The following is a 25,621-nucleotide window of genomic DNA, read 5'->3' on the forward strand; positions in this document are numbered from 1 at the left end:
TAGCTGGACATATAAAAATATGTATAGAAAAAATTTGCCGGGCATAGTGGTGCATGCCTGTAGTCCTAGCTACTCGGGAGGCTGAGGCAGGAGGATGGCTTGAGCCTAGGAGTTTGAGGTTGCTGTGGGCTAGGCTGATACCATGGCACTCTAGCCCAGGCAACAGAGTGAAACTCTATCTCAAAAAAAAAAAAAATACACTGTAAATACAAGGTAACATTATTTTATAAACTTCATATATGTGTAAATATACAACTCTCCTCTCTCCTGTGTTTGTTTATCTATATACCTTTAAATATGTGTGCATGTATGTGTATATATTTTTATTCATATTATTTTATAATATGTTTTAAATAAAAATATTTTCACTGCATTGTCGGATTGGCTGAGGAATAAGAAATAACAAAAAAGAAAATTAAGAATAGACTATTAATTTTTAAACTAGGTAGAAGATACTTCATCCTTCATGATCCTGATTTAACATAATCATTACTTCATTTTTCTGAACATAATATGCACTGGAATTTAGGGTAGCCTCTAGTGCATGTCTTATATATTAATAAAAGGTCCTATTACTACTTATAGAAAATGTTGAGTAATATGCAAATGGGAATTTTCCTTTTAGCAATGGTTTTATAACCAAAGATGTGTTCCAGTCCCTTCTATCATTTCTGAAGTGTCATTACCAGAAGAAAAATTAAAAAAAAATAAACATATCACAGAAGACCCAGATCAACTAACTGCTAAAAACCTCCACTTGAGAGAATGTCAGCGCATGCCACATTGTTAGCCAAGCAACTATGAAGAAAGAACTTATAAAACTCCTCTCTATTCTGAATGCTTTTAAGAGGGTTTCTTTACCACCAGATGATTTATTAATCAAAGTATCACTGCATTATTCAATTTATGATTACTTTTGGCAATAGTTATTACTGAGAATTTGACATTCTTTTTGCCTCACTCATTGAAGTTACCTACACGAAGTTTGACAAAACTAACCATCAAAGTGTTTCCATCATTGTGGTGGATGGCTACTTCAGGCAAATTTAGAAGATACTAGGTATTAATGATAAAATGCAATTATTTTCATTTGAAAAATTGGTAGTGATTACTATAAAGAAGCATCTCATAATATTAATTGTATAGTTTTCATTTTCAAAACTGAAAACTTTTTTATAATCTCTCATTTAGATAAGATTTACATTAAGAAATAAGGCAAACATGATAGAAGAGCACATTTTAGCACTGCAAAGTCATAATAGATGTCTTAATCCGTAGATAATTTGGGCACGAGGAGATGGGCTTGCATACTCCTGTATCCCCAAGCCTCTGCTTATATCAGGAGACATGGTTTATATTATTTTTCAACGTATACACATTTAAAAAAATAGTTTATGTGACATTTAATGTTTATCAATAGAATTCTTAGATAAGGAAGCTCCTTTTAATAGATCCTTGGTTGTCTAAGTTTAGATAAGTAGGAAGAAGCAGTTGAGTTTCCTCTGGAAGTGGCCTTTAGAACAACAATCCAGGACTAGATTATTGAGAAGTCAACAATATTCCAATAGTTTGTTAGATTAAGTTTAGGAGTAGAGAGGAGGGTGAGAGATGAAGAAAGGAAGAAAATATGCAAAAAGAGAATAAGAAAATGAGGAGTTTTATGTCTTAAAATGTGTGCCAACATCTACCCAGTCATAGAGATATCCCGCTCTTCTCTCGGGGCAAATATTTTCAGAAATGCTGCTATAGGCAGATTAAAGGAAGTTCTGGATTTTGAATGTGGAGTAGTGGAGTAAATGGTAACAGAAGTGGCTATATGGGGAACAATGCCTCTGATTGAGAATGACTACAGAAAGTAAAAGCTGGTAGTTTTTATTGCCACCATCAAAGTGAAATTCAGTTCGCTATTGTGGAAGTACAGAAAGGCCATTTTGCAGCCCTTTTCTTGTGAGACAGGCCATCCATGCAGCTTCAAATTTGACATTGACAGGCAAAGATTATGGAAAGCAAACACATTTCAAGAAATGCATGAGACAGTTATAATAATTTTGGGTGCTTGAAGACATCTACAAAACCTGGGAAAACTCAAGGGAGAAGCCACATAGAATAAGGGTGAAGAAGATGTTCTCTACGAAGTTCTAAATATTAGGGAAAACATAATAAATCAACCTGAATTATGTACTAGAATGCATAGCACAAGCACTGTTTAGTAAATGCACATAATAGATGTTATTTAAATTTAGTTTTGGGGAAGTTTTTATTTTCCTCAAAGAAAATGATTCAATCCTATGTTGAACAGCATGGAGCCCACATGGGTAATTAAGATGGCACCTGCAAGTTGGTTTGACTGAGAAGATTCTAAGTATGAAGGCTGACTGAATGTGAAATGTTATATACCAAAAATTTACCCCCATATGCAGGAAGAATAAAACAACAGGAGAAATAGCCTTTGAAGAGAAAATAGAACTGTGATAGATAGTCCATGTGCTGGAATATACCATTTACATTATTTTTGTGAGTAATGACAAGAATTAAGATTAAAATTAACCTAAATGCCAATGGCAATAAGAATTTGTAAGACAGAAAAGAAGTAAAAACAAAAAGTTCTCAGCTTTATATTTTAAAAAATTCTTTTTGTTACCTGTTTCTATAAAAGAAAGAAGCTCCAATAATTTTCTCATTAGCATAGTCACACCAAATACACAAAATGGAACAGGGTCCTAGTCCACAAGCTGCTGTCCTTCGGTGAAACCCACTCTGCTGCTGGTTTTGGTGTGGCTCGTGAGTTAAGAGTGGTTTTACATTTTTAAGTGGTTGGGGAAAAAAGGAAAAAAAGAATAATGTTTTATGACACATGAAAATTATATGAAATTAGGCCGGGTGCTGTGGCTCATGCCTGTAATCCTAGCACTCCGGGAGGCCGAGGCGGGTGGATCGCTAGAGGTCAGGAGTTCGAGACCAGCCTGAGCAAGAGCGAGACCCCGTCTCTACTAAAAATAGAAAGAAATTATATGGACAACTAAAAATCTATATAGAAAAAATTAGCCGGGCATAGTGGCGCATGCCTGTAGTCCCAGCTACTCGGGAGGCTGAGGCAGTAGGATCGCTTAAGCCCAGGAGTCTGAGGTTGCTGTGAGCTAAGCTGACGCCTCGAAACTCACTCTAGCCTGGGCAACAAAGTGAGACTCTGTCTCAACAAAAAAAAAAAAAAAAAAGAAAATTATATGAAATTCAAAATTTAGTTTTTATCACTGGTGTGGGTATTTTTAAACATAGACACACTTTAGTTTACATGATGTCTGTGGCTACTTTCTTTTACAGAGGCAGAGTAAAATAGTTGTTATCCAGTCCTTTATAAACAGTGTTTGTCAGTCATTGCGTTAGACATCTGATTAACTCAAACCTCTGTGAATCTTTGGCTGTGGAAAAATGTGACAGCTCAAACTAAACTCTAAAACACTGTATAGAACCAAGTAGAAAAGAAATGAAAACCATTGAGAATTTAGAGTTGAAAAAAATTAAATGCATTGAGGAAAATAAAACTAGATAGGGGAATATTGTACCACTATGACTTTGTTATTTGTTTTAAATGCAAGCCTGTATGAGAGATTCTGCTAAAATACTGAACACAGACGTTCTATGGCCGATTGTCTTGGACTACTGGAAATATTTTAGTAAGATAATTTTAGGGAGGAATTGGACATATACTCTTTAGACAATAATTTTAATTTTAATCCCTAGTAGCTAAATGTCTGTAGGGATATATTAAATAGTTATAAACTCTGTACCTGTATTAGTCTGCTATGTGTCAATGAGGCTCATATGTTTTTACTGCTTAACATTCATTGAACATGAAGTAACATAGACTTGAGATGTTACACGTTATGTAATCTACCTTCCTCCATAGCAGAGAAATAATTTCTATATCCTTCTTATCCATTTTTAAATATCGAAGCTTTTGTAGAATGCTTATTCTATTTTCAGCAAATTTAAGAGTGAGGAATTTATTCATTATTCAAATTAAAATTTGGACCTCAGTAGCTTCAACTTTAACATCATTATATTTTCTTGGAAGAAAAATGTCTACTTATTCTGTGTTCTAGTCATTTGAACATTTTAAGTTCTCTATTTTAGTACACATAGTGTTTCTTTCTGCAGATCAAATATTCTAATTTCCTCTAACCATTCTCATCAAGCTTTTGGGTTGATCTCTTTTTTTTAAAAAAGGCATCCCCTTCCCCACATACATATTCTAGAAGTGAACTGGGTAGTGAAGAGACACTAGAACTAACATAAACCTCAATTTGGACTATAATCTATAAATGTAGTCATAATTTTTCAGTTTTTTTGGTAGTTAAATATATGACTCAATAAATCTCATGCTTTTTTGACATAAAATTCTGTTAAGCCAATTCTTTTTTTTTTTTTTTTTTTTTTTTGAGACAGAGTCTCACTCTGTTGCCCAGGCTAGAGTGAGTGCCGTGGCATCACCCTAGCTCACAGCAACCTCAAACTCCTGGGCTCAAAGGATCCTCCTGTCTCAGCCTCCCGAGTAGCTGGGACTACAGACATGCGCCACCATGCCCGGCTAATTTTTTCTATATATATATATTTTTTTAGCTGTCCATATAATTTCTTTCTATTTTTAGTAGAGATGGGGTCTCGCTCTTGCTCAGGCTGGTGTTAAGCCAATTCTTCATCTTCTACTTGTATTAGGGATTTTTGTTTATCCTACATTAAGTTTTTAATTTCCATTCCATTGATTTAAGGTCTTTAAGTACTTTGGAGTGTTAACTCCCCAAACTATCTCATTAGCTATTTATGCCATCTTTGTGTTATTTCCAGATTTTAAAAGGATATATTCCTTTATTACTTTAAATCACTGAGTAAAATAAACACTATAAATCAAGAAATCAATTTCTCTTGTCATCAGAGAATTTCTAATAGGTTGAAATGTTCTACTAATTGATTCTCTTTAGGTACCATTCATTATGTAACCCTGAATCTCCCTGAATAAATCAATATTTTTCTCACTTTTTATTTAATAAATTTCCCAATGTTATAAGGATTTTGAGGAAAAGATTATTGCTGAAATAGAAATAAGATTGAAAAGAAGAAAGACAGCATATGTTAGTGGTTTAAAGCATGAATTCTGGAGGAAGACTTCTTGGATTTATATTTCAATTCACTACTTCTGAGTCATGTGACACATTCTTTAATATATGTGTATTTGTTTTCTTCTCTGTATGATGGAGGTGATAACAATACTACCTCATTAGGTTGTCATAATAATTAAATTAGTATTTTATAAAATATTTAGAAGTCTTTGTTTACCGACATCACTTTCATCTTATCATTAGTTTTGTTTTGTCCTAAAGTATTCACAATAATGTGTTTCAAAATAAGTTCTAGAATTTTGCAGGGAATCCCTGTCAAGCTTGTGAAATATAATCACAATTCTATAGTTAGACCTCTTTCACTCTCACTCTTTTTCTCATTCAGCCTTTTTCACCTAAAAAAATGCAAAGTAGATTTTTAAATGCATTTTTAGATTTCATTTTTCTTCAGAGATACTGTAGAATTGCTTTTGAGAAATTTGACAACATCCAAATTATTCTACATTGTTGAATAAACATCTTTCCTTCCCCTGCTACATTATAGAGTTTTCCAAGAATAGGAAATGTGACTTAAATTAGTTGATTTTCACTGCTGAGCTATTGTGTGTGTGTGTGTGTGTGTGTGTGAGAGAGAGGGAGAAAGAGAGAGAGAGGGAGAAAGAGAGAGACTTTTTGAAATTTTCATGTGAAGAATTAAATATTGAACAAACATTTATAATGCAATTTATAATTATTCATTGCCTAATATTTTCCTTTAAAGCAAGTTCTTAAAATCCTATATTAACAAATAAGACTTTACTTACATGAAGTTTAAAATGTGAAAAGATTATAAAAATTAGAACCAGAGTAACCGGATTCTCAAAGTGGATTAAAATCTTGGAGCAATGTGATATCATAGGTCTCATGTTTGTTTTCAGTTGTAGAATATTCTTTCAACAAACATAAATAAATCTGGATGTGCGCATTACTTTTAGAAATAATTTTTTCTCAAAAGACTATTTCATATAGTTTTATTTGGATTTAAAAAAACAGGTAAATATGTTCTGTTTAGGTTTATTGGGATTTTGATATTAAATATTAAAAGAGAATGCTAACAATTAAAAAACACCATTACAACACAACCACCACTAATGATATAATACAACAATGTATTGAAACACATCACATGTTTAAATCCATGATCTTATAACAATACTTAAAAATCCTTATTGTTCATATTTGGAGCATTCTAGGGAATTGATTGTTTTAAAGGACAATAAAGGATAAATAAATGGTAGGGATCAGCATTTTTCCTGTCTTTCCCATACAAACTGAACTTAGGATAACTAAATAATTCATGAAGGAACTTTATGGTCATAGAAATATTCTAGCAAATAAATGCATGTAAAATGATAATATCACCAAATTGAAAGTCCTGGTTAAGTGAAGAATCTCGGCCGTGACCATTATGAATCTTGACCATTATGAATCTCGACCATGACCATTAATGGTGGCTGACACCATAAAAGGCAACCAACCAAACATTACACACTCCTAATGGAATCATGCAATGCCATCTCTGAAGTAGTCATGCCCCCAGATCAACTTGAACCAAACCTCCAGATGTAACTGCAGGAAATTCAAAGGACACAGGAACATAGGGATGCATCAGACCCATCAAAGAAACCACAGATGAGAGGTTCATAGTGCTGGTGGCCATAAACATACATTGTGCCTTATTAGATAAAAATTTGGCTGAAAACATTTGCCATATACAGAAATAATGATGCCAGTAATAGCATTGCTGGCCAAATAGGGATTTACCTTTTTCTCCTTGCTTTTGTCTGTCTACCACACCTCTCTTGGTTGTGGGAAAGGAAGAAGCCCTACATTTTAATTAAAATGCTAGTATTTATTATTACACAGGGATGAATTATAATTCCTGAGTCATGATTTATTTTGCTGCTTATATTTTGCTGGTAATCTAAAGTGGCTTTATACTACCAAGTGGTAATCTGAAAAGTTATAAGGCTACCTGAATTTTCATATAGATGCGGGAAAAATATAGTCCTCTACGACCACAGAGTAAGTTCAGAAAGATAAGGGGAGAGTAATGTTAGGTTGTTTTTATACTCATGGGGGTTCCTATCAGTTTCACATTTAGCACAATTGAGTATTTCTTGAGTACTATCATCAAAACAAATTTTGAAAGCCATGTAAATTTCCTTTGGAGGCTGAATTTAGAACTTTGAGCGATAAAGTTTTGATGTTGGCTGCTTGGTCCTCAACCAGATTTTAGTATGCTAGCATCATTTATTATGTCCCTTAGAAGTACTTTTTAGTATTTTTTTTAATCCAGAATCTCAATTCTACTGTTAATCTTCTTTGCACCTTTTTCTAGAGCAAAGCAATTTGAATGTCATGCTTAATCAACGTAAATGATTCTGTACTTCACTAACTTTTACCAGTTTATGATATATGCTCCATGGGGGAATGAATTTTTCTGTTTTGTTCTCTTATGTATAACCAGAGCCCAGTATCCTTCCTGGCACATAGTAAGTGTTCATCAAATACTATTTGAATGAATACATTTATGTCTGTATTGTCTTAAAGCTCAGGAGTTTTGGTTATATAAAGTGCTGGTCAACTTGATCAATTTGGTAAATTAAATGTTATATTGAGACAACTTATTTAACATTACAAATGTCTCCATACTTCTATATCATATTCAGTGAGGGAATCTCTAATTTAAAAACAGATAAAAATGAAGAGAATTAAAAAGAGAGCAAAATAAATTAAAGCTAAATGAAATAATCCTTTAGAGAAATGACTTGTAATTTTATTTACTCTAAGAAAATATTTTATTTTATTTTATTTTTTTTTTTTTTTTTTTTTTTTTTGTTGAGACAGAGTCTCACTTTGTTGCCCAGGCTAGAGTGAGTGCCGTGGCGTCAGCTTAGCTCACAGCAACCTCAAACTCCTGGGCTTAAGCGATCCTACTGCCTCAGCCTCCCGAGTAGCTGGGACTACAGGCATGCGCCACTATGCCCGGCTAATTTTTTCTATATAGATTTTTAGGTGTCCATATAATGTCTTTCTATTTTTAGTAGAGACGGGGTCTCGCTCAGGCTGGTCTCGAACTCCTGACCTTGAGCAATCCACCCGCCTCGGCCTCCCAGAGTGCTAGGATTACAGGCGTGAGCCACCGCGCCCGGCCTAAGAAAATATTTTAATTTGATAAAGTGCAATGCATTTTTGAGGTGGAGAAGAGAGCTGAGATAATGCAATTTTTTAAATGGTTAATTAATCATGTGTGTAGTTCTAAACAATTTATACTTTTTATGTTAGTGTTTTAGAGTACATTGCTTTTGAGAATTATCCTGGAGACCAATACTTCTTGTTGTACCCAGAGGCAAAAATGCAGCTTTTCCTTTATTGTTCTTCTGTTACCATTAGTTTATTAGTATGACCTTTTTTTCAGTGGAAGGGTACTCCTCTTAAATTTTCATTTATTATTGTGGCGAGTTTTATAAAGATGGAACATTGCAAAAGATTGTGTTTTATTGATTGGTAGAGTTGATGCAGGACTATAAAGCAGTGTGTTGAAGTATTAAATTAAATATTCTTCCTCTCTGTCCTACTTCAGTCTCATCTTGGAGGTTAAAGGGTATTACACAAATGAAATGATAAATCCAGTTTACATAGTTTTCCTATAGACGTTGAACTGCTTCTTGCTTATTATGTCTGAATAAAACTCATTATCTATTTTGTTTCAGTAATAATTATGAGGTTCTCTCCGAAGCAATTCTTTACTGTCTTCATTATTCTCCATCTTATAGAATACTCTGGAAAGGCAAGCATATAAATATGATAAAAGAATTAAGCTGTTGAAATAAATTAATTTATTGTGCAACAATGTATTCAAATCTTACTTGCTCAATGGATTTTACTTTAATGAAATTCTTCAAAGAACAATACATCATGTTCCAAAGATTGAAATTATACATTAAGTGAAATGACTGAATATGTTGTGTTTCAATTTATAGAAAGTTTCAATTGAATAGTTAAGCTTTTAAATCATAAAAATTTGCATACATTAAAATATTTTATTTAAATAACAGTATTACAGTATTAGGTATTGTCCTTGTATCTTCTGTTCTTAATCACAAAACTACAATTAAAGTAAAAGTAAGCTAAAGCTTAGTTAAATAATACAATTTTATCTATACTTATTTACTAAGTCTTAAATTATGTTTTTAAAATATATTTTACATTAAGATTTTAATTGATTTTTTATTTAGTTTACTGTGTGATCTTTAAAGTATTTTGAATGTATAAATGAATTAGTGAATAATTCATGAATTAAAGGAATAACCACAGAAAACTTTGACAATTAAATATATTGGCTAATGAAACATTTTTTCTACTTACCTGGAAAATGATAAAATAAACAAGGAATGATTTTTAATAGCATAACCATTGTTGCTAGAGTTTTATGCATTAAATATTTAAGCATTTTGTTAGTTAAATATCTCAGAAAAAATCATATCCTAATGCTTTCCATTAGGATCACTAAGAAATCTACTATGACAGAAAACTCAGACTTGCAGAATGATTTCAGAGGGATTGATTTATTTCAAGATTGTACTTTGTTCAGCCACACATGTGCCATTGCAAGATCACTAACATAATTATTAAGAAAAATATTAAAATGTATTGATAAACATTAGTGTGAGTGACCTTATGAATAAAATAGAATGGTTAACTTAGAAAATTCTATTTATGTAAAAATATAGCAATGTTCTTTCTCAAATACATACCATGCATTTCTGTATAATCCAAGTATTAACAGTAAGATGTATTAGGAATTAGCTCCAAAGTTTAGACAAACTGTATGCCTCTTTATTAGAATTTTAAGAAATCAAGGTTAGATCCTTAAGAGTGTATCTCTGGTCATGTATGCAGTTAACTACAGTATAACTTCTTAATACATTTATACATATTATAAAGGAGTTCTATATAGTTTTATAAAATCTATATAATAAATGTTCCAGTACTCTAGAAAACATGAAATTTAATCTTTTAATGCTATGAACTAGTCAAGATCATCCTTTGGTGTGTGATTGCAAGATTTGATATGAGCCTTAGTGCCCTTTGAAGCTGCTTCATAGGTTAGGGTAGAGATCAATGTTAAGAAAAATATTTTTAATCCCAAATACTTTAAATTATAATTAGAATACAAGAAGTAACTTTAGGCATCTAGATGTGGATTCTTTGCTCTTTTAAATCATATTTGTGTTTTTTTCTGAAAAGTTTAGGCCATTTGTTTGCCATGTGGATTAAAGACCTTAGACATGTTAGAAGCATAACATGCTTCATTTATTTAGTTTGGAAAGTAACTGATAATGTGTTCATTTTTCATGTTATTTTACAGTATGTGTTTGTCTTCCTCCCTCCCTGCCTCCGTTTCCTCTCTCCCCATCTCTCCTCTCTCTGCCTCTCTCTGTCTTTCTCTCTCTCTCTCTCCTCCCCTGTCATTTGCTCATTTGGAGTCTTTCAAGTGGAATGAACCCCATATGACTTAAGTTGGAAAATATATTGTGTGTTGCTTACCTTAACCTACATATCAGTCAATTTTGTTATTTCCAGAAAGTAGGGAGCTTAATTCTTAACTTCTGATTAATTAAGGTAAAGAGCTAAATGCTTTTTGGTACAATACTGACAATACAGCTGTCCTTCGGGGGGACCAATTATTGTCTTTTACAGAAGCCAATCCGCAAGTTAGACTGGTCCAAAAGTTCCTAATGCTCAAGTTATCATGACAACAAGATTCTAATGTGCATTGCAACTTTTGAGAGTAGAATTTAGTTGACAATTTTTCCCTTTTTTTTTTCTTTACAATATTGTTTTGTCATAAAGTTTCTTATAGCACTCTTTTTTTTTAATTTGATGGAACATATTTTAGGAAACCATTTATGGAATGAATTTGGGAAAAGGGCTTGGCCATGTTCTCTGATTATTTTCATTTTATTTGTCAGACTCCTCAAAAATGAAGCCTCTGCATATCTGTTGAAAATGTTTATTGACAAGGTACAGCATTGAAAAATTAAAAGAGTACGAGAAAAGTGGTGCTCAGTCTTGGTTGCATATTAAAATCACCTGGAAAGTCTTTAAAAAATACTGAAGTCTGGGCCCCATTTCAGACCTAGTATATTAGTTTCCGAAAGAACCACAAACTGGATGGCTTATAGCAATAGAGATTTATTCTCTCAAATTATTGGAGTCTAGAAGTTGAAAATCAAGATGACAGCAGGGCCATGCTCCCTCTGAGATTACAGGCAGAATCCTTCCTTGCCTCTTTGTAGCTGCTGGTGGCGACTGACCATTCTTGGCATTCCTTGGTTTGTAGCTGCATAACTTCAATCTGTGCCTCCAGTTTGACATTCCTCCCTCCTATCTTCACAACATCTTCATATAAGTCCACCAGTCATGTTGGATTAAGAGTCACCACTCAAGTATGCCCTCATCCTAAATAATTACATTTGCAAAGACCCTATTTCCAAATAAATTCATATTCATAGGTACCAGAGGTTAGGATTTCAACTTGTCTTTTTTTGTGGACACAATTGAGCCATAACATTCAGTAAATCAGAATCTCTGGGAGTGAAGCCCAGGCATAGGCACATTTTAGAACTTGCCAGATGATTCTGATGTACAGCAGGATTTCAAACCATCATGAGGCTAATGAAATCACTTTGATCAAAGACCTGTATTACCCTCATTCTCACTGCTAGTACAAAACCTTGAGCCTCCTCTTTGTTTTCCATATTAAGTTAACCATTGTTATCATGGAAAAATTAGCCTCCTATAGGCCAATTACATTTTAGAACCTTTTCCTCTTTTGATATTTGCATCTTTTCACCTGAATAAGGAATAATATACTTATTTCTTGTATAGAAATTTATTTCTACACTTTTAAATATTTATTAATTAGTATAAAGACAGTTTATCAAGGCCTATGTTTATTTATTTCTACACTTTTAAATATTTATTAATTAGTGTAAAGACAGTTTATCAAGGCCTATGTCTTGTTACTCAAAGTAGAAAATGTTAACAAATGGGTACTTTCTTAATCTGTAACTCCATTTATAATAGCTCATTGGAGGCATTTATGCAGGTACTTGCGTATTAGTGTAATGGGGAAGGTACAGAGCTTAGTCAGTGGGGGGAGGTATGGAGTGAGACGTGAGCGCTAACATAACACTCATTGTATATATGAGGAAACACAGTACCAAATTTCTCTGGGACACAACTGATACATATTTCACAATGTGTGGCTTAACACATTTGTGTGGCTGAATGGTAGCTAGGGTGGTAGGTAGTCTGAGAATTATTTAAATCAAAGAAGAATATTTCAATGTTAAATAATAATCCATTTCCACGATCCCTTAAAATGTGATCATCTGAGTATGTCCACAGCAGTGCCATGATGAAATCGTTGTTAACTCCTTTGGTATTATTATTAATATTATGGTCAATCATGTTGATAATTTGTGTACTAAAAGATTCTTAGGTGCTTGCTGAAACAAAAGAATACATTTAAAGATTTCTGCAAAATAATATGTACCTAGAATTGAATCCTGCTTTGTTTTCTTAATTCATTGCTGTTTAATGGGTTCCTAATCAGATATTTTTGCTTGTATTCTTGGGGCTCACTTTTTGTCCAAAGAGGGGATTGACATTTACCATCACTGCAGGGATGCTTATCCATGGAACTATAATTTCGTAAATGGTCTTTCCCTTTGTTTGGCTTTGCTCAAGGCAGAAGATGTCTTTTAGTACAGTTAAATACTGATGAAATAATTTTCTTCACATTTCTCATTGTACTGAGAAAAATCAACATTCGTGAAGCAAAGATCCATTGAACTTACCTCTTTTCTCCCCTCCCCCCTCCCGTGGTGGTGCAGGAGCGTGTTCCCGACAGCCCCTCGCCTGCCCCCTCTCTGGAGGAGGGCCGGAGGCCTGGCAGTCACCCATCGTCACATCGCAGCAGCAGCGTGTCCAGCTCCCCAGCACGGACCGAGAGCTCTTCTGACAGAATCCGTAGGTCTCATACTTTCACTTGTCACCAGTTTAAACTTTATTAGGTGCAGCTGGCTTTTCTAATCAAAATGCCCTCATTCCAAATAGATCTCAGATGTCTCATGTTCTGAAGCTCTGTAGCAATAGCCATCTCTCAAAATTATGTTTCCCAGTTTGCAGTATCATGAGGTATGATACTACATTAACAGGTTCTGATATAAACGCCCTGTCTTTGATGTCCCACATAAAGATTTGAGCTATGAAACAGAGAGAGTAAGTAACCTTCTAGATGAGTTTCTGAAGTAAACAGGACCGGTTCTCAAATGTCTTATGTCTAGGGATACTGTTTATGGATTATTCAACTTTGTTCCTTGAACCCCACCTTTGATGTTTTTGTAATTCATTAGCTTTTAAAATTCATTATTGCATTAATGAAGATATCCACAAAGAGGAATAAAAGAAATCAAATTCAAAATGATAGATTTAAAAAAAAAATATTTCTTATTCAAATGATCAATGGATTGAAGAATTTGAAGTTGACCAAATTTTAGGTTTCAGTAACAATCAATAATGCATATTATTGTCATGTATTATTAAAATTTAAAAAGTGGGGCTGTATTTTATTTCATCTTATTTTCATGATATATAATCTTGGTCCTCATAGCCAAGAAAATTCAGAGTAAAGTCAAAGTGCTGTTCAATTAACAGGTGATTTTGTGTCTGTCTGAAAATCTAAGATTATTTTTCCAATAAAATAAATATATTAAAAGAGAATAGCTTGGTTGTTAAAATCAATATTTATTGTATTTTTCCAGGATTTAGTTATTGTTTTATGAAATTATAATTATAGTATAAATATTATCTAATTACACAAAATTTATGAGTTATTTTGTTGTTGAGAGTATTTTCATAATAGGAAAACATTTCCTAGATAGTGTCTTTATAGGTTATAAAGGAATATTAGTATAAAGCAAAAATTAATCTGGGAGCAATTGAAGTGGATAATTTAATGATTACATCAAATTCCATGTAATAAAATTATAAATAAAAATAGTCAATTATTGGCAATTATATAGTTCAATATAATATCAAATATAAATACTTATTTGGCCTGACTAAAACATACTCTCTTAATTTTATAAACTACCTCAGAACATTTTTCAAATAAAATATTTCAACATGCTTTTATGCTATACTGACAGAGTCAGAAATTTAATAATGAATATTGATTTTAATTCTAATGTTTTTATAAGATATTATCATTGAAAAGGTGCTATCTTATACAGACAAAAAAAATTCTTCATAATACTTAAGTGGAAATGATGGACAGATTGGGGAAGATTTAAAAGAGTTTTGTTACACATTATTGTTATTTTTATTAATGATTGTATTCTATTTTATTCTTGATAGAAACAGATTGTATTCTTTTTTATTCTTTTTTTTTTTTTTTTTTTTTTTGAGACAGAGTCTCACTCTGTTGCCCAGGCTAGAGTGAGTGCCGTGGCGTCAGCCTAGCTCACAGCAACCTCAAACTCCTGGGCTCAAGCGATCCTACTGCCTCAGCCTCCCGAGTAGCTGGGACTACAGGCACGCGCCACCATGCCCGGCTAATTTTTTCTATATATATTTTTAGCTGTCCATATAATTTCTTTCTATTTTTAGTAGAGGTAGGGTCTCGCTCTTGCTCAGGCTGGTCTCGAACTCCTGAGCTCAAACGATCCGCCCACCTCGGCCTCCCAGAGTGCTAGGATTACAGGCGTGAGCCACCGCGCCCGGCCTCTTTTTTATTCTTGATTGTATTCTTTTTTTATTCTTATTCTTTTTATTCATTTTTGTATGTATGGGCTAATATAATTGTTGAAATGGAATTATATACATATGCACACTCATACATACATATGTGCATATATGTATATTTAATTTTAATGTCATTTAAAATAATTTTAGAATAACAGAAAATTTCCAAATAAAATATTAATAATTCTGAGTCATTAATCAATCAGGCAATCTCTCTGAAAGAGATATATCCATAAAGGCAAAATATCATCTAGTGCCCCTATCATACATATAAAGCTTCTTTACCTAAATTCTTCACTGTTTATTTTCTACAAACAAGTAATTTTTTTTTACATAACCACAGAAAAATGATCAAAATCAGGAAAATGACATTATTAGAGTACTAAAACCTGAACTGTAGGTTTTTAGTACTATAAATTTAGAATCCAAATTTCACCTGTATTCCCATTAATCATTTAATTGCAAAGTATTTTTTTTTCTTGTTCCAAAAGCCCATCAAGGATCACACGTAACTAGTTGTCATATCCTCTTAGTTTTCTTTAGTCTGAAACTGTTCCTTAGTCCTTTTTGTCTTTCAATATGTTAACATTTTTTAAGAGTACAGGCCATTTGTTTTGTGGAATGTCCCTCAGTTTGGATTTTCTTAATGTTTCCCCTTGATTAGATTTAAGTTACAGATTTTGGAGAGGAATCATACAGCTGTGGTACTATATCCTTCTAGTGAATCATTTCAGGAGACATATATTTTTACAATACTAGTGAGAACTTTATCATTTTGGTAAGTTGGTAACTACCAGGTTTTTCTACTGCAATGCTACTTTTTTAAAAAAAAAAACTTCTGTAGACAGTAAGTATCTTGAGAGGAGATATCTTAAGGCTATGCAAATGTTCCATACTTCATCAGACTTTAACTTACTAATTTTCCCTGAAAAAATTATTACTAGGCCACGTAGCAGCGGCTCACACCTGAAATCCTAGCACTTTGGGAGGCCAAGGCAGGAGGATTACTTAAGGCCAGGAGTTGGACACCAGCCTGGAGCAACATAGTGATAGCCTGTCTTTACAAAAAAATAGAAAAATTATCCTGGCTTGGTGGCACATGCCTGTAGGCCTAGCTATTTGGGAGGATCAGGTAGGAAGATCACTTGAGCCTGGGAGTTTGAGGTTGCAGTGAGCTATAATGATGCCACTGCACTTCAGCCCAGGCAAAAGAGCAAAATCCTGTCTAAATAAGTAAATAAATAAATATAAATAGTTATTACTAATGGTCATTGCTAAATGGCAGTTCCTAATATATTCTTATTATATTTTAAAAATTTATATTTTCCAGAGAAAGTATTTAGGAATGATTTTTTTTCCTCCAATTTTGCACAAAACCAAGATTTTCACAGACAATTCATTAAGTAAATTTATTGATTGGATTATGAAAATTATGAGTGTTTGGTCATCTACTTTATCATTACATTAGTGACAGATTACTGTGAATAGTTCAAGAGATCTATTTTGTTTAATGGTCACTTTTATTTTCAAGTTTGATTTCAAAACCATTTTTTAAAGAAATACTTTGATATCTATGAAATTTTGTGTTTTATTGACTACAATAGAATGGGAATATTGAAACCATGATTGCACTTGTGGAAAACTGTATTTTCCCTTTCAGGTCACTAGAATATTATCTATTAAATTGTAACTCCATAGTGTTAAAGAGCTCCATAATGTTAACTTTGTAGTTCTTGCAGAATTAAGGAAGGTTATACGCTGGAAAGAGAATCTGATGCACTAGATTAAAAAAGTGAATACTTCATTGGTACTGTTTGCACTGGTATAGCCATTCAAAAGTATCCCAGATATTTAAAAAAATAATTTATGCAAAATAAAAATAAAGTGAAATGATGTCTTTTTTTATGTTATCTGCTTATCCTCAAGAATTGTCATGATTATCAATTCTCGTAGTGTTTTTAGGGATAGATTGTAACTTTAAAGTTAGATCATTACATTATATTTACTTTTGAGTCCAAAAGAGTTATATTGATTTATTTGAACCTTGTGTGTTATGGTATTTTTGTGTTTATTCTTTTGTTTCGGGTTTAACAGCTGTCCATCAGAATGGGTTGTCCATGAATCAGATGCTAATGGGCTTATCACCAAATGTACTCCCTGGGCCCAAAGAGGGTGATTTGGCTGGTCATGACATGGGACATGAGTCGAAAAGGATGCATATTGAAAAAGGTAATATATGATTATTTGGCCTTTTTTTTCCAGTTCAATTTATGAAGTAGATTTTAATCACAGAAGTAGGTATATCTCTATATTATGTAACAATAGCATACAAATACTTTAAAAACCTAAAATATTAAGTAAAAATTACGCCTATTCAACAACAAAAAAAAGAAGTATGAATGAAGACCTGCTGCATTTCTCTTATACAACAGGTAAGTTGCAATTTAATACCCACTATATTTAAAAGAGAGGAGAATTGTTTGTCCCAATTGTTATCTCTTAGTTCCTAAAGGTCTGCTATGTCTCTTTCTCAGTGCCTTTAGACTTACTATTATTTTACTTAGCATGAGAGAACAATAACAATATACCAAGAATTATTGTAAATCTTTGTTGGATTAAAAGACGTGATCTTTGGACCAATAAGAAAATAGAAACAAATTTTATAAGTCATTGTATTAGTAGGTGTTTCAAAGTGTATGTAATAAATAACAAAGCCCGGATAATGCAAAGCTACAAAAGTTTCCTACTTATGTTTTGGTAGTATCAACCTAATCCATTTTCACAGGCAAAAATGTATATTTTCATGCCCTATTTCATGAAGTTGTGTCATGAAGAAATTGAAATATTATTTTAGTTTGCATATTAGAAATATAATCTGGTTAGTGCAAATATGTATTTTCACATCATAAGTGTTGAACTGTGAATATAGAAGCCCCTCTGCTTCCGTTTTCATTTTAACTTAGTATTTTCAGATTTTATAAATGTAGATTGAGTACTTTGCCTATCTTTTTTACATAGCTATCAAATAATCAGTGTTATAAATAAGAACTACTTCTTATTTATACGAAGGGGAAATATATGAAGGGCACAATTAATTGGCTGTCAAAAAGGAAAATGTATAAAGTTGGGTATTTAAATAATCAAATAGAAATAAAGGCATGGAAAGAGATTAAGTTAAGGAGGATCAACTTCCCCCACCGCAGAAAGACTACTCACAAAAAAGTAAAAATGCTTGCATGAAACATTTTCCATTCAATGTGAAAACAGGTTTTCTAAGTCCCTTAGGCTTAGGGAGAAAAAATACAATATTTCTACAGCTTAGATTATCTACACTATAAAATGTCAATGAGAAAATGGCAATCCTTTCTAGATACTAACATGTTAAAATCTAGACATAATTTAGAAATAGCATTAAGGAAATATTCTAATTATTCATTTTGAAATTTGATATCAAGTGTTATTACTAAGCTAAATGTGCTATGAACAGTGCATGACTAGGCCAGATAGTCTCTAAATTTCTCATTTGAATTTTTTCACAAGCTCTTCTTCAACAATGAGGAAAAATGTTATTGACTTTATGCAGTATATATATTTTTCCATATACCTTTTACGTTTAATCAAAAATTCCTCCTACATAGCAATACTGTGAAAATTAGCATAGTGATAAAATGTAAAGTTTTACCACAGATTCAAGTTTTAAGTAATGATATTTAAATATAATAATTAATTGTATGAGTTAAGCATTGTCTAGAAGGGTTCAGGAAAAGAATAAAGCCCTACAGAAAATTATTTGAGTGACTCTTTTCAAATTTCCCATGGATGCTATTTATCCAGTTTAACTTGAGATGCATAAGAGAGAAGTTAATTTATGATATACAATGGATGTCAGGATATTAGTGCTTAATTTTCTTGCAGAACCCTAGTGGAGAAGGGGATGGAGAGAAATGTTAAAGTTCAGAGATGGTAGTGAAGAGAACATCAAAGGCACAATTAGTACCATTATTGGAATAATGAATCTCACTGGAATTTTTGGTGGAGAGCTTCATGCGTCTTTATGCTTCAAACGGAGTGGACCTATATAGACTTTGCATAATTATTTTTTATAAGTCATGAGTCTAATCTATCTTTTTGTTTATTTGTTATTATTATAATTTTTACCACCATAGAGCATTTTTTGAAACAATATACTAGGTTGATCTATATACCTTTTAAAGCATTTCTCTTGTTATTTGAAAGTTGTTTTTCCTCTCTGGTGTGCTTCCACTACTAGACTGTAAACTTCTTGGAGTCACCTGTGTATTACATTTGTTTTAAACAGACTGGCAATCTTTGAGGGCATACTGGTCTCGGCTGAATCACTAGAAGATTCTAAGAGATGGTGGAGAGTTAAAACAATTGTGAAAATTACATTCTTCAAGGATTAATAGCAAGGCAAAAGGTGGAATTATCTGACCTTTAGAAAGTACATTTATATGAAACACAATAGAACTTTCTGACCGTGAATATACATAAAAACTTACTATATCACTAATGGTACTTCTTACCACATCGAGGTTTCTAAATGGTTTTGCTGTCAGAACAAAGACCTCGACCATATCTCAACAGTTTCTCAATATTTTAACATATATTTTACAATGGAAAATAAATTTTTAACATTTTCCCTAGAAGTGTGAAATTACCATTGGTTTCAAATGTAGACATAAAATCATGAAAATTTTAATAGATTTTGATTGTCCTATGGTAAGTTGTTTTGTTATGTGATGCTCTTTTTCTTGCGTGCATGTTCTGTCTTTTATCTAGTTTTCAGCATACTGAATTAATAGTAAATATTCATGGGCTTTCTAGATTGATAGAGCTTACTAAATTAAAAATTGTTTTCTTTCATGGCTACATTTATCATGTGCCTCATAATAGCCCTGTAACTTTCTTACTACTCATGTCTGTATTAAACAAGTAACTTCATTTAGAGACATTTGTAGAGAAATTAATTATATGTTTGTGTCATTTTAGGCTTGAACTTAAATGTAATTTGCTGCCTACCAACTAAATCATCCAAAAGGCAATAATTCTTAAGAAAACATTGATTCTAAAAATAGATACCAAAATTCATTTATATGCTGAGAATCACTGTCATCTGAAATCTTCATCATCAGTAACTTTTAAATGTTTTGTGTTCTTAATATTAAATAGATTTTGGCTCCATCTATTAGACAAAAAAATCAAGTTGCTGTCAGCTGAAGGACCACTGGCTTTATAAGCATTAGAATTCAGAAATACCAACTGCTGAGTAAATTCACTCTTTCATTTTTAAAATAAAGAACACTTTAATAGGGTTTGGGAATTAGGGGGTGTATAATTAAAGCATATTCAAAACATAAATGTGTGTATCAAGAAGTAATAGACATAAAATTCTCTTGCAGTCATTTTAAGTGTAAGAAGAAATGCTTTTAAGATTATAAACTTCAATTTAAATCAGGAGTTTTTCAAATATATGTGCTTAGGAAAATTCAGATTACGCACATAGCATGACTTAAAAAACAATCTTACTATCGTTTAATTTTTCCAAACATCCTGAGTTCTCAAGAACTTTCTGGGTTTTAAAAACATTGCTGGTCATTTTCCTCAATCTAAATATAGTGAAATAGGCAATAATCATTGACATTTGAATTACATAAACAGACTCACTGTTCCTTGATGCTGTAGCTCTCTGTTTCTCTCCCACGCATTTGTGCATTGATGCTAATGCATAATTTGGTTTTGGTTTTCCTTAAATTGCTGCTACTTTCAACACATTTTCAAGCATACTTCTAACATTGCCTGTAATTTAATATGCACATTTTTGCTATTATGGAATTAATCTAATTTTTGACTTGTCAAGAATTAAATATATGAGAGAGATAAGCCTATATTATTAATTTCTTCCAATTGTAGAAAACATTGATAGTTGGGGCTAACTCTTGAATACCTAATTTATATAATTGTATTTCAGTATTGGATTAAGTATTCCAATGTGATATAATCAATTAGTAATATTTACTGAAAACTAGATAGGTGAAAAAAAAAAAAAAAAACAAATGAAGTGCAGAAATTCTCTCTCTTTCTTTCTGTCTCACCCCCCTTAGCTTTTTTGCTAGGGTTTGCAGAATTTTTCTTAAGATGTACTCTAATTTCTTCTCTAGTTAAAGCTTTTCCCTTCATTTGTTTTCATAAGAAATCAGAACACCTTCTTTCACTAGTGACTCCTGTAAGCAGTATTTTAGAACTAATTTGAAGGACTAATTTGAAGAGAGGCAGGAAATACAGGGGATTTGCTTCAAGGCCACAATGCATTTCTTCTGTGGCATGTTCTGCTTGGTGGGCAGTGCTCACAGTTTTCAATGCTTAACATCCTTGTGTATACGATTTTCATTTTGGTGCTCTAAAGGGAAGGACAGAGCATTAAAGGTAATAATGTATTTAGCAAACTGGCCATGTTTGGATTTTGCCTCTTGTTAATATTTTAGACCTAGCATCTGACCTTGTGGACCATTTTTATACGAAGCACTTTTTAAAAAATGATCATGCCATTGCATTTCTCAAGTTTGTGAAAATCATTTTTTGAAATGTATTTCCTTTTGCACATTTTTCATTGTTTAAAAATTCTAACTGTACTTAAATCGAGTCTTCAGAAATGCAGCAACATGGATGGAACTGGAGGCCATTATGTTAAGTGACATAACTCAAGCACAGAAAGCCAAATATTGCATGTTCTTATTCATATGTGGGAGCTAAAAAAGTAGATCTTATGAAGACAGAGAGTAGATTGGTAGTTACCAGAGGCTGGGGGAGAGGGGTGAGAGTGAAGAGAGTTTGATTGATGGGTCCAAATACACAGTTGGATAGAAGAAATAAGACCTGGTGTTTGATAGATAAGTAGAGTGACCATAGTTAACAATAATCTATTGTATATTTCAAAGTAACTAGAATAAAATAATTCAAATGCTTCTAGAGCAAAGAAAAGAAAAATATATAGATGATGGGTGTCCTAGTGACACTGATTTGATCTTTACAAATCATATGAATGTATTAAATTATCACATATACCCTGAAATATATATATTATTTAGCAATTTAAATAAAACTTAAAAGTAAATATACATGGGTTTCTTCTTTTAAATTCTAGATTGACATTACACAAATTGATTAATAGTGAATATTACAAATATCCCTGAACCTGTTAGTATCTCATGTGACTATGTATGTGCATAGACTGAAAGCCCCTTTTCTTTAGAATTTTCTATACTTTCATAATGTTAACACACATTATAGGGCCATGAGTATTTTTATCTTTAAAATACTCCAACATGCAACTCCTTCTTCATTTATATCCTTCAGATATAATTTTCTTGGCAGATCTTAAAAATCTCTTATCAAATACTCTCCCTAAATTTTACCTACTCATATAATTTTCCTCCTCAGTTTCCAAGCCTGTGAAATAAAGGTGTTGAACTTCATACTGATACTGTTAATTCTGTGATTCATAACAATGGACAACAACAAACTTCTCTGGATCCCAGAGCTCTTTCTTAAGTAGACAGCAGATTTCATATGCAAAGCCACTGCTCAGGTGAAGCTTTCTTAAGATACTGGTTATATTATTTTATGAATTATAATTTCTGGAAGCTGAGCTTATAGTAATATTTCAATGACAGCTTAAGAAAATGCTTACTATAAGATTTTCATAACAACCTTATAATGATGGGCAATTGGTATAAAATATGTTCATTCATTTTTTTACTCCATGCACCTTGGTGGCCATACCATCACATTGAACTTTCAAATGTCTCAAATATCTTCTCTCCTTTCCCAGATGATTCTGGTTTCTTTCCTTGCTTGGAGTACATATGCCTTCTTATCCATTCGTGTTCAGCCCAAACTTCTCCTTCAGGGCACGAGCTATGTCTTACCTTCTTTGCATATGTAGCACTGGGTCTGGCATTAGGGGGTATGATACATTTCTTTTCTGAGTTAGGTGAGATAATATATATCTGAAGTGCTTGACTCATATAAATATTCAATGGAAACCATAGTACCATCAAATTAGCTAATGGACATGTGGCTTGATTATATAAATGGGAAAGTATACATGTTGTAAACCACTGAATTAGAATATTATCTGTTTACAATTCATAATATCACAGTTATCATGATTGATGCTGGATCTCAAATGAAAAATTTGAAGCCATGGTATTATAGAGAGTGTTTTGATTACATATATCAAGATTGCTAATTTGCCACAGTTTGGGAAGAAAAAATTGCTAAAGTAACTATGTTAATCAGTTATTTTTATATTCATGAAGTACTTGCCTGATTAAATTTTTATAGTATTAAAAATAGTCTTAATACAATTTTATTGAACCTGAATTTATTCAATCAATGTATTGTGGAGAAACACATATGTTTGGTTGTGTAAACTACAGGAGGTACTGGGTATCAGATATGGGTGGGCTAAAATAGAATGGCTCAAAATGCAGTGAGATCCCCTCTGAGATTTAGAAATTGTCTTTGAACCACTCACACATGCCACTCGTAAAGTAAATTGCTACAATTTTACATAAAGTTTACATTTGTTAGGAGTTTGTTATTATGTAATTAATACAACTATTATTTTAAAATATAGAGTCACTTACCAATGTAAAAGTCCCCAATCACCTGTACATCTCTAGTATATCTTATCTAAGTTTAGGCTTTAGTAACTTTTCTGGATAATGAAAAAGCTGAATCATGTTAATATTTATAGATAATTTTCATGAACTTTATATCAGAAAGACTTGAGAGTATTTATAAATCCTATAAATATACTATATATGTTTATAGTAGTTTTACTTGTGATCATATAAAATGTCTTTTCTTCATGGAAAAACCACAAGAAACTATTAATTATCATACTTAATTTGTTTTATTTTCTTGATACCCTTTTGGTAGGCATGGAACAACTCACTTCCTCACTGCTTAAGAGATATTGTTATGTAGTCTTGCCTAAAGAGAATATTTTTACAGCATTAAAAGTGAGGGAGAGAGCAAAATACTGGTGGGTTAACATATTAATTCCACATATAAGTTTGATTCATTTAATGATTTATTTATCAATCATCATAAATGCCCTTATTTTATTTTTTTCAAGTAAGATGTTTATTGGATAACTGGTTATTTGTGTTAATGAATTGAATATCTCTAGTTTTTTATTCTGCAGTTTATTACCATATTGCCTAAATCATGGATTTCTTTCTATTTTTTGCTAGCTTCTGGTTGAAATTTTACATAGTCTGGTCTGGAAGTGTTCTATAGGGGATGTGTACATTTTTCACTGTCTATTTGAAGATTTACTCCAAATTGAAGTTTCATTTTGAAAACAGTAACTTATAATCTGATATTATTTAGTGGAGCTGAAACTATTTTTATTTTATACATTTAAACTTTATAAATGGACAGATACATTTTTTCTTCAATGAACTACAAAAACAACTTTCTTCATTCTTGATTAGATTTATTTACAAATTTACAAAAATGGCCATTAAAAGATTAGTAATTCAGACAGTTTCTTATTATTTTTTAATCTGAAAATATAACAAAATCCAAATGCTGAGTTTCCACAGATATTAGGTTACTATGTATGATACTGTGTTTTTATAGAATAAAACAAGAGAATATCTGCAATTGCATATATTATAACCTAATATTTTTGATTTCCTGCCCTGAGATATAAATTACTACATGTGCACATAATTATTTGGCTTAATATAAAAACAAATGGAGTTGTTTATCTCATGTCCAGTCTTCATTAAATACAGATTGGTTTCAATAAAAAGTAAATGCTTTGTTAGTTCAAAATCTCTTCCACATATCTAAATTTTAAAAAAGAGAAAGGACTGCCATTTTAAAATGTCTTTTCAGTCTTTCCTAACATTCATGATGTGTTTTTATTGAAACTTTGTTATAATCTCACATGTGCACACATGTGCCCCTGCACTCCCGTAAGTGCTTACTTTTCATTGGTAGATGAAGGAGTGGTCTTACTTTAAATGCTATATTATGAGTTAAGAAGCAGAGTAACAACCCTGTTGTCTCTTGTGGTTGGAGGAGTTTGAATTCCTCCATCAAATTGATGGAATGATTTAATACATTCAGTCAGTCTCGTTTGCAGGACTTGTCAAATGATAGCAAACCTGAGGTAAATCCTGAAGATACTGGAACTAATATGAGGAATTTATATGATACATTTGATCAAAAGTTTATATGGAACTAGTAGCTATTGTGCTTTAATGCATAGTAACCTGATGATATTTTGAACATATTTTACAGAGATATTGTCCACCTGCTCTGGGAAACTGGGTACAATGTTTTCCTTTGACTTTTCTTTGCCTACTGTCACTTAATCTTATCCTTTTGACAAACTGTTACTAGAAATTTATGTGATAACTTCTGTGTATCTTAATCAGTTTTGATCCAGTGGAAGTCATATTTTAAATTTTCTTTAAAATTTTACATTACCGTTGTTGCTAGTATCTTATGCTACAGTTTCAGAATATTAAACATGTACAATTGTTTTAACTACTGTGAAATTGACAGATGAAGCTGAAAACCAAAAGCACCTTTCATGGGATTTT

At 32.2% G+C, this 25,621-nt stretch overlaps 1 protein-coding gene across 4 annotated transcripts in view; it reads left to right on the forward strand.

Annotated features, from left to right (window-relative positions):
- Positions 1-25,621, forward strand: part of DACH1 (dachshund family transcription factor 1) — a 405,982-nt gene that overhangs the window by 278,346 nt on the left and 102,015 nt on the right. For 2 of the 4 annotated variants that reach the window (XM_069467164.1, XM_069467165.1), the window contains 2 exons: positions 13,064-13,199; positions 17,070-17,204. The exons of the other annotated variants lie outside the window; for them this stretch is intronic. In XM_069467164.1, the coding sequence (XP_069323265.1) occupies positions 13,064-13,199; positions 17,070-17,204 (271 nt within the window). The remainder of the gene's footprint in view (positions 1-13,063; positions 13,200-17,069; positions 17,205-25,621) is intronic. 4 annotated transcript variants of the gene reach the window in all.

This window comes from Eulemur rufifrons, chromosome 4, assembly GCF_041146395.1.
Source record: "Eulemur rufifrons isolate Redbay chromosome 4, OSU_ERuf_1, whole genome shotgun sequence".
Classification (NCBI taxonomy): Eukaryota; Metazoa; Chordata; class Mammalia; order Primates; family Lemuridae; genus Eulemur; species Eulemur rufifrons.